The sequence below is a fragment of the Carya illinoinensis genome, chromosome 2 (assembly GCF_018687715.1).
Source record: "Carya illinoinensis cultivar Pawnee chromosome 2, C.illinoinensisPawnee_v1, whole genome shotgun sequence".
Taxonomy (NCBI): Eukaryota; Viridiplantae; Streptophyta; class Magnoliopsida; order Fagales; family Juglandaceae; genus Carya; species Carya illinoinensis.
The window spans coordinates 15,764,046-15,773,803 of record NC_056753.1 but is presented as its reverse complement, the minus strand read 5'-3'; the positions used below and the strand labels follow the sequence as shown (position 1 = coordinate 15,773,803).

The 9,758-nt window shown below is 36.5% G+C and overlaps 1 protein-coding gene across 5 annotated transcripts; it reads left to right on the top strand.

The window, feature by feature from the left end:
* The first annotated feature begins 401 nt into the window (after positions 1 to 401).
* On the top strand, positions 402 to 6,285 carry LOC122300180. Of its 5 annotated transcripts, none has more exons than XM_043110662.1 (8): positions 402 to 538; positions 2,026 to 2,187; positions 2,359 to 2,421; positions 3,075 to 3,141; positions 3,356 to 3,456; positions 4,159 to 4,203; positions 4,956 to 5,426; positions 5,878 to 6,285. In XM_043110662.1, the coding sequence occupies exons 2-8, from the start codon at positions 2,053 to 2,055 to the stop codon at positions 6,046 to 6,048; spliced, it is 1,053 nt and encodes a 350-aa protein (XP_042966596.1). In that variant the 5' UTR covers positions 402 to 538; positions 2,026 to 2,052; the 3' UTR covers positions 6,049 to 6,285. The 5 variants fall into 5 exon arrangements, with proteins under 5 accessions (XP_042966596.1, XP_042966597.1, XP_042966593.1 ...); XM_043110663.1 differs by having other exon boundaries at positions 430 to 552; XM_043110659.1 differs by having other exon boundaries at positions 455 to 660.
* Positions 6,286 to 9,758: the final 3,473 nt, after the last annotated feature.

Here is a 9,758-nt window from a genome sequence, read left to right as displayed (position 1 = left end):
ATTGTTTAGCCTTTCAATTTTGTAATAGCTTAGTTATTATTATTAGTTTATTACGTATTAGACATAACATTTTTTTTTTCTTTTAAATTTCGGAAATTTTTTTTTTCTTTTTTACCTATAATTTTATGGGCCCAAAATGGCCCATTGCTGAGATTTCTGGGCCCAAAATGGCCCAGAATTTGCTTCTGGGCTCAAAATGGCCTAGAAATTGCGTCTGGGCCATTTTCGGCCCAGAAATTGCCTCTGGGCCCAAGGCCCAGAAGGGGGGTGCGGGGGGCCGGACGGACTGGCCCCCCACCCCGTACCCCGTCATGCGGGACGGGGTACCCCGCCCCCGCACACCGGTGGCGGGGGACGGGGTGGATTTTCCCCATCCACCCCATGCCGGGGGGGGGGGGGCTACCCCCTAGTTTCTCTCTCTAATTACGCTCGGTTTTACATTTGCCGTTTTCGATATTACACTTGAGAAAATGGGGGCTCTTTGGGAATTCGATTGGGACTGTCCAGGTCTGAACCGAAGCTTCTTTGTTCCCTCTCTGTAAGCGTCTCCGGGTACTTCGCCCTGAATTTGCAGATTTTATGTTATAAAAAGGGCCTTTCTTAGGTTCAGATTTTTATGTTGAATTCTTACTGATCACGGGCATCGACTTTGTTGTTAAGGTTTTGCTTCTTCGTCTAGCTGGCTTCTTCTTTTCTTTTTCTTCTTTTTCTCATGCAATTGTACTTGATTTTTCTCTCTGGGTTTGTTCTTGGATGTGAATGAAAGAGTGGGTTGACCGTATTTTTCTACAAAATTCAATTGTTCATCTGGTTTGTGAATTTTGAAGGGTTATGTTGTGGGAGCTTTTAGTATATTCAGGTCCATGCCTTTTCTTTTCCCAATTTTTTTATACTTATATTTTTTTTCTTTATGTTTCTGAATCCCTCATGGTTGTTTGTAATTGTATCATGATTGACCTTTTTTTTTTTTTTAATGCAAGTAAAATATGGGTCCGAAATATTTTTCTACATCTCTCAAGTTTCTAATTGTTAATGAATTCTGAAAGTATCTTTCTGGTAATAAATTTTCGTTTTCGGTCACCTTGTATTTTTTTCTTTATGCATTTTGCTTTTTGAATGGTCTTTAACAGATTGCTTGCTTTATGCATAATGTTAAATACGGCGACTGCTATTATTATTTTACTCTTTTTTATTATTTCTTTCCTTGTTTTTGTGTGTAAGGGCTGACTTTAGTAATGATGTTTTCAAGTGATCTTCAAAACTCTCAGTTTCTGGCCTTGCTTGCTTGGCCGGGAATATAGTTTCCTTTCAGTTTCTTAAGTTTCCGTGTTGAAATTCATATTCTTTTGGAGCACAAATTGCTAGATTTACTTGTTCTCTTATTGAACTACTAATTCTACCTATCTGTTTTACCTGTCAAAGATTTTTGTGAAATTTTTACTAGCTAGGTATTTGGATGCTCATAGTATCTCTATGAGTTGATTACGTGTCATGCATACTCTCTGGTTCTGACTGCCGTAGAATGATTCTAATAGCTCTCTTTTGAGGTTTTCTAGCTTGTTATGGTTTCGTATTAAATGCCCTCATTTTTATTCTGAAGTGGGTAGTATAAGCATGTCTCTGTATTGTGGTTCAAATTAGGATTTGATCACTGAGTATTATTCTCTTAACCAGTACTGCTTTTCTGTATGTTTCTTTTTCCCTCCTTAACTACCTCCTTATTATGGTTATAACTTGTAATTTCTACATTCTATTATGCTACCTCACCCTCCGGATATTTTATTCTTGTTGTTATAGTGTAGAATGGTTATGTGCAGAGCTGTTTAGATCTGTAATTGCTTAGATATAAAGCCTGCTCATAATATTTCATATTTTGTTAGCATCATCATAGTCTTGGAGCGAATTAAAGTTTCAGTTGAATTTCTTTTGTATTTTTTTCTTCAAAGTTTTTGTGATTACTAAGCTTATATCATGGAATTCATTAAGAAGTGGTCTGCTATAGAAGGTTGAGTTGTTCTTTCCCAGAGACATTTTTCCAAAGGTCAAGTAACCATGCGTGCACCAGCATTGCTTTCTCAATGTTTGCCCGGGTTGGTGACCCCTGACCGAGGAAGTCACAGCACATCCTCCATATCAGAAAGAGATTTGTATCTCCCTTCACCTGCCGTTGAGATTATCCCATCTAAGGTAAGTCGCTTATCCCCACCTTTAACCCTTCCAATCTAAAGGTGTCAGGAAAAGGAAAAATTGTTCATGTATAAGGAGATTGTTCATCTCGAGCTTCCTGTTTTTGGGTGGGGGATATGTTTGTTAGATTGTGTTCAGAGGTCTAACACTCTTCTCATTTCTACTGTGCAGACAGCTCATCCATACAAGTATGCTGGAGAGAATGTAGACTTACATGGGCTCAATATGTTCAAGGTATGTCAAAACCCTTACCTTGACAGCTTTGCTTTTCAGCATTTATGTCTCCTCTTGTTTTTACATGTAGAGTTCTTTTGTGGAAGATGAATTGCAATTGATATGATGGGCGGTTGGTGGGGGTGAGCTCAAAGTATAATCTTTCCCTTCCTACACGGGTATAGGTCCAATCAGGTTATATGTGATGCAATGAAATTTACGAGCAGAATTGTTTTCGTTTTTCATGCTGCACAGATCATTTCCAAACCGATCATATGGAATGTTTGTTCATGGAAAATATATCATCCTCCAGCTTTCCTGGAAAACTTCTTTCAATTATTTTGTTATTTTGAGCAAGTATTATTGGAATTCTGTGTGGGGTGGCCTTCCTGAACCCAAAAAGTCTCCATTCCCTTGTGTATATGAATTCGACCTATGGCTCATGACCTGTCACCTTTAGGCCAAATGTGTCCAGGTCTAATGAAAAATTGGATTCTTTCTCGAAAACCAGCCTTTTGGCCTATGCAATTTAATTTCAATTAGTGCATGTTTCTCACATATACTAATGTTAATATGGCAAGCTTATACTTCTAAGATCCTTCCACGGTGGAGTGTTGCACTTGTTTATCATTTGTTTAATAAGCTCTATTCATGCCATTTCTAATCTCCTTCAGGGAAGAGTTAGTGTTGCTGATATCATTGGATTCAATGGTTTGGAGATGATTTCCTCAAAACCTGATGGTGGGTACCTGACACCGGTATTCATTTTCATGTGAAGCTTTCCAATTCATATCTGCTGTTGATTAGCCTTAATATTAATATTTTTTTATTAATCTCATTCTATATGCCAATATTGACCATATATATTTTCTGCAGTGTCATTTTTCTCTATGCAAAGATGTATATAAATGATTGTTCCGAATTTTAGAAGCTAAAAGCTCTTATGGTTTTGTAGGATACCTGAAATCTTGCGACAGCTCTATTGATCTTGTTAATGTCCTTAAGCATGAGATTCGTGATGGACAATTGAGTTTTAGAGGCAAAAGGGTACTTGAGGTAATTCATTTAAAGAGGGAATTCCATTACTTGCTATTTCATGCTTCAATGTTATTGCATTCCTTGACCTGTCAAAAAGTAAAAAAATAAAATCATTCATTTCTTACATGTTTTTAATGTTCTGAAGCTTGAAGATTTTTTATCCCACAAGTAACTATTGTTTTAGCAGCAGCCTTTTTTTTTTTTTTTTTTTCATTCAGTCCTAATATGGAAAATTTAAAGTATTTCTTCCATGGTGTTCTCATACGGGAAAACATATGTATCAGCTGGGATTGTCTTATTCATGACCACATGCAAAGAAGCATGGTTACATTGATTCAATGTTCCTGTATATATAGACAAGTAATCCAAATGAGTTTTGTTACATACAAGCACAGTTGCGCACTAATCTGTGTACTAATACTGATTTATTCATACTTAAAATTTAAATTAACACCGTTTTTAATAAAATCTACTTTTTGACCAATCACATCACATTAGTGCACAGATTAGTGCACAATTGTGCTTGCAACTATATTTTTCCAATCCAAATATGCTTCTAAATGATGCGTAGTTTTTTAATTGGACTTCTTTTTCAATATTATTATTGTATGAAAGCTTTTTACTTGCACTTTAACAGTTGCGTGATTTTATAACTTCCTCACTTATGAGTTGCTGTTAATCCTATTTGCTGTTAATCTTTCTACTTGGTGATTCTTGCAGCTCGGCTGCAGTTATGGACTTCCTGGGATTTTCTCTTGCTTGAAGGTAAATCCTATTTGTTGATCAGGACTGTGATCTTTACTTTCGCTGAATCTTGTTTATACATTTACCTAGAAGTGTGATAAAAAGGAGTCATTTTCGTTGTTCTGTCTCTCTCTCTTCTTCCAGCCACCACTTCTAAATTATACAAATCATATTGCTGCTTCTATATGGGAACCTCTACTTAAGGTTTGCATGAAAGCATGAGCATGTTGCTAAGAGGTGCCATCTGATGGTGGACATTTAGAATATTGCGACACCTACCATCAAGTCTCCAATGATTATAAACCATCAGGTCTCCAATCAAGTATCTCAGATGGCCTGTATTTAGATTGCTATGTCATCTACATATACAGATATGGACAGCCATAAAGGATATGCACTTTCTATTACTCCCTGAAATTTTTGCAAAAGCATGATGCCTTTGAATTGAGTAGGTCTCAAATTTGTGGGTTCAGAATCATTGCAGAATGGGATTGTCTTTATTGGGTCAAATTTTCTGTTTGCCTGCATAATTTGGAAGATTTTTCATTCTGATTTCTAATTTATGCACATATCCAGTGAATGTTGAACTCACAACCTTCTCCTTCTCCTCATTCTCATGGGGGCAGGGGAAGACTAGCACTTTGGAGAATTATTTTATTATTTAAAGCACACATCATAAATTATGCATCGTGTAGAGAGAATGCGAATACAAATTTTATTTTGATAAAACGAGAGCATGGGCTATAGACGTATAAAAAAAAATTCATGTACAGGGTGCTTGCACGGTGCACTTTCAAGATGCAAATGCAGAAACTATAAGATGCACAACCATACCAAATGTCCTTGCCAATCTTGAGCAAGCTCGGGACAAGCAGAGCCGACAGTCCGAGAGCCCCCTGACTCCATCCAGACAAACTCTGGCTCCATCGGTGCACTTTTTCGCTGGGGACTGGGAAGAACTCCCCAGTGTCTTGTCTGTAATGAAGAATGAAGGGTTTGAAGGGACACCAGTGATAAGCCTGAGCTTTTCTGAGGAGGATTTCATGGATGGATGTAGTAGCCTAGATGGTAGCATCATGGGGCAGGAATCCTCCTCAAGGCGATCAAGAAAGCTCTCTGGAAGTCGAGCATGGGAGAGGGCTTGTGAGAACAATCAGGCAGAGGGTGGGTATGATGTTATCTTGATGACAGACATCCCCTACTCGGCAACCTCTTTGAAGAAACTATATGCACTCATAAAAAAGGTAAGTTTCTTTGTCTCTTATGATTCATGGTTATATTATGTTAAATCAACATAGAGACTCCCAACTCACTCATGACCATAGTTGCAAAAGTTTATTTTACTCTCCAATTCAACGGCATCTATGCTTTATTACACACCATGATTTGTGAATGGATCGGGGAAAAGAGGGGGATTCAAGGATTCTTATTGGCTTATTTTATTCAAAATTATGAGTCACTTAAATTTATATGTTATAGTCGGGTTACGGGATGTGATAACTGATGCATTTCATATGCCATTCTAATCTCCTTCAGACACTAAAAGTTTTTGCTCATCAACTTGGACAATACTTGAACCAATCCCAAAATTACAAATAGAAAACAAATTCTGGGGGTTATCAGCAGCAGCTAAACATATATAAACGTGCTTCAATTCTCCTACTCATGTTTGACCGTTTTCCTTTGGATAACTAGTGTGTGAGACCACCATATGGAGTGGTGTACCTTGCCACAAAGAAGAATTATGTAGGCTTCAACAGCGGAGCACGGCACCTGAGAAGTCTGGTTGATCAAGAAGGCATTTTTGGAGCGCATTTAGTCAAAGAACTTGCTGATAAAGATATTTGGAAATTCTTTCTTAAGTGACCACAACATTCTGCTGAACTGCAGAAAAGTATCTTGTTAGTTTGTATAATATAATTCACATGCATTCTTTTGTTTTTTGTTTTCAATGGTTGGGGGGGATTTGTTCAGTAATTAATTTAGTTAAAATGGGGGGAAGTTTGAATCCAATTCTCCTGCTATGCCTTATGTTATTTTTATTTTCCGTCTTACTTTCTCGAGAAAATAAGTAAATAAAAATCTTCATAATTGAAATTCTAACTCGCAAGTTGTACTGATTTTATCACATGTCAAACATAGGTTTCCATTGAAATGTTGGGGCTTCCCAACAAGGCATTCGGCCTAGAATACTTTCTAGGTTTCATCTTCGACGATTCTTCCGTAGACGATGATCTTTTGAATTGGCAACTTTTGGTTTATATATATTCTCAAATAAAATACCAATATTTTCAAATAAATTTTGGTTTTCAACATGAACCATATTTTGGATAAAATATGAAACACGTAGAGTTATTGTTTAGGCGTGAAAAAGTGCACGAGTCCAAAAGGTAAAAAAAGTCATTACAAGCCCGCTTCGACGATTCGGGCTGACTGGTGTGGTATGGTGCCCCTTTACAGTGGTTTGGTGCAACTGTACAATGTTGATGCGTACATCCATAATAGTAAAAGAAAAATAAGTGCAGAGAAAGTAAAGAAAGATAAATATACAAATTTACATGATTTGGTATAATGCTTACATCCACAGGCGTTTGAGGAGGAGAAAATCATTATCATATACTTATTACAGTCTCTTATAGCATATCATTTCTTACTATACAATTGAGATCTTGAATATATTTGTTGGAGAAGATCTCTTCATTCGAGCTCCCTTTCGAAAGGTTGAAGAAAAAGTCAAAGTCGAAGAAGAACCTGTTTTAAGTCATCTGGACGTCCCATTTTATCTGATACCCAGTCATCTAGACGTCTCCTTTTATCTGATATCTCCTGACACATTCTTTTCCCTTACTTTCTTGCTTTTCCTCTTGTCTCCTAGTGGTGACCTGATGGGCTGAGCCTAGTCTTGGTCCTGAATATTTCACCCTTCACAGTTATGTTTTGAATTCTAGGGAGGAGTATGAAAGAGATAGATACACTAAGTGAATCTAATGTCATTTATTAAACATTTAATGTGAATTGAGAAATTTAACCGAGTAGTCATAAGTGTTATGGGGCCAACTTTATGTAGTCATAAATCTTAGAATTCAAGCAGGGACTCAAGAATCTAAATCCAAATATGAGAGTCAAAAGTTTTAACTCTTATCATATCTTCTTAAACATCGCAGTTTGAACCTAGCAGGCTAGATCTTTAAGGCCATGCCATTGCCTTCTTGATGTTGAAGGGAATAATTAATAACAAACAAAATAGTTGTAATATTAGTTTATTTAGGGAGTACTCAATCCAAAGAGCTCAATTAGCGTTGGAGTTTGCATAGAACTTTTGGTAATGGTTGCTTATGGAGACCAACTAAAAAGTGAGGAAAGTAAGGCAATGTCCATTTGAGAATCCAAGGTATTAGATTCTCTACTACCTTTTATATTTTAATCCTTGGGGGGCTTGATGTTGTGATTTTGGACGAGTTGATGAACTTCTAGATTAGTTGTATACCTCAAATGTGTTCTTAAAATTGGATTTATGGCGTGGTTACATTCATATTTTGATGACCTAAGGATGGTCTAAAGCATCCTTTAGATCAATCACATGAATGCAATTACGAGTATTTTAGTGATTCCTTTTAGGCTCATAAATGCTCCTTCAACATTATAAGGTATAATGAATCATATGTGTTTAGATCATTTCTCCTGAAGTTTGTGTTTGTCTTCTTCAATAATATTCTTGTGTATAATAAATCATTAGAAGAACATCTCAATCACTTGAAAAGAGTGTTAGAGGTTATCACGTTTATGCCAAAATGAGTAAGAAATTTAGCATTTGTGTCATTTGATGTTGGACTCAAAAGTTACAATAGATCCTACTAAAACTGGAGTTCCATGGAATTGGCCACTTCCTACCACTCTTAAATCCCTTTAAAGTTTGTTGGTTTTAACAGGTTACAACACATTTGTTAGAGGCTATGCTTCTACTACTACTCCTTTCACTAGTTTCGTGGGATTAAAAAAAAAAAAAAAAACAAACTCTTTCTATGCTTAGAAGATGAAATCATTTCAACCTAATCATTGATGGGATCTACTACTTTTTAACTTTTCATAAAAATACATATATCAATTTATTTATATTCAAATACATTTTAATTGGACTCATAAAATATTACTATTCACATATCAACTCAGATCACTTCAACATCCAAATGCAGCCTGTAGATTCTACTAGTGCTTTGTAAAATCTCAAGTATAGAGCCACACATCCACCAATTCTTAAACACTTTTGAAATCTGTCTCACTCACAGTGGAGAGTTGTTGTATTGATTTATATAGACAGAATTACAAAAAGAAAAAAAAAAGCAAAAAAAAAGAAAAAGAAATAGAGAACAGAGCAATTACAGGGATTAGAATATGTCGAATATTATATGAGCTATCCAAATAATTGACTTTAGTTTATAATCTCTTGAATCATGGTGGATGATGAGTTGGAGTACAACTATCTTCTTCATGACATGTACTGCTATCACTCCCCCTCAAACGAAAACGAGGCTGAGGCCTTGCCAGGACAAAGGCCAAGTTTGTTGCGAAGATGACGGAAGGGAAGGTTTGCAAGCGGTTTAGTGAAAATGTCAGAGAGATATGGGAATGAATCATACTCTTTAGTTGCTACATTACATTAGTCGTGAAGAATGAAGATGTTGAGTTAGCAGCGACTGTAATGATCCTAATTTCTTTTCCTACAACAACTTGGAAAGAACCTTGAAATAGAGCTAGAAGTTCCTAAGGGGTACTCATTTTAGCAAGGATTAATCCTATTGAAGGGCAAGATTCTCATTGTCAAGAATTCTCCTTCAAGGAGAGAGTATTGCAATCTTTCCACTCTAATTCCCAAAGCGGACATTCCAGATATCACAAAGACTGTACAGAGAGACAAAGCTAATTTCTATTGGTCAATTATGAGGAAGGATATGAAGAAGTTGATTCAGGGATCTAACATCTATCAAGCATCTAAAGTTGAGAATGACCTTCCCGATGGGTTGTTACTTACGGCCTCAGTCCTGCACTGACATTTCTTCTAATTTTATTGTAGGATTGTCACTTTCTCAAGGATATAAGAGTAATTTTAACGGTTGCTTTTTTCTTTTCTTTTCTTTTCTTTTTTTGTTTTTGTTTTTTAATAAAGAGGACTACACCCCAGTTTGATTGAAGACCTCACCTATTGTGGAGAAAAACCGTGTAAACAACCGGATATGTGGGGTTTACACAGTTAAAAATCCAAACGCAGGTATCAAAATAAATCCAAACCATATTATGAACAACCCAGCCTAACAAAATAAAATTAACAATTCCGAACATAAGGCAAACCCCATCTATCTGTATGAATTAGTCCTCGAAAAATGTCCGTGGTCAAAGGTATCACCCAAAAACTCCAATGAGCACCCATGAGCTCTTTCCTTATCCAAAAAATCAATTGCCATATTCACTTATCTAAACACATGCTTCACCTGAACATTAAGAACTCGCAGCAACCCTTGAACTTCCTCCCAAAAATCCCATAAGTATCATGAAGTACACCTCCCTTAGCTAAGCCAACC

Excerpts from the sequence above, each read along its gene's own strand:
- LOC122300180 (XM_043110662.1), top strand. The coding sequence starts at position 2,053 with ATGCGTGCACCAGCATTGCTTTCTCAATGTTTGCCCGGGTTGGTGACC. Across the intron at positions 3,142-3,355 it reads GATTTCCTCAAAACCTGATG|GATACCTGAAATCTTGCGAC; the intron begins GTGGGTACCTGA and ends ATGGTTTTGTAG. Across the intron at positions 5,427-5,877 it reads TATATGCACTCATAAAAAAG|TGTGTGAGACCACCATATGG; the intron begins GTAAGTTTCTTT and ends TTGGATAACTAG.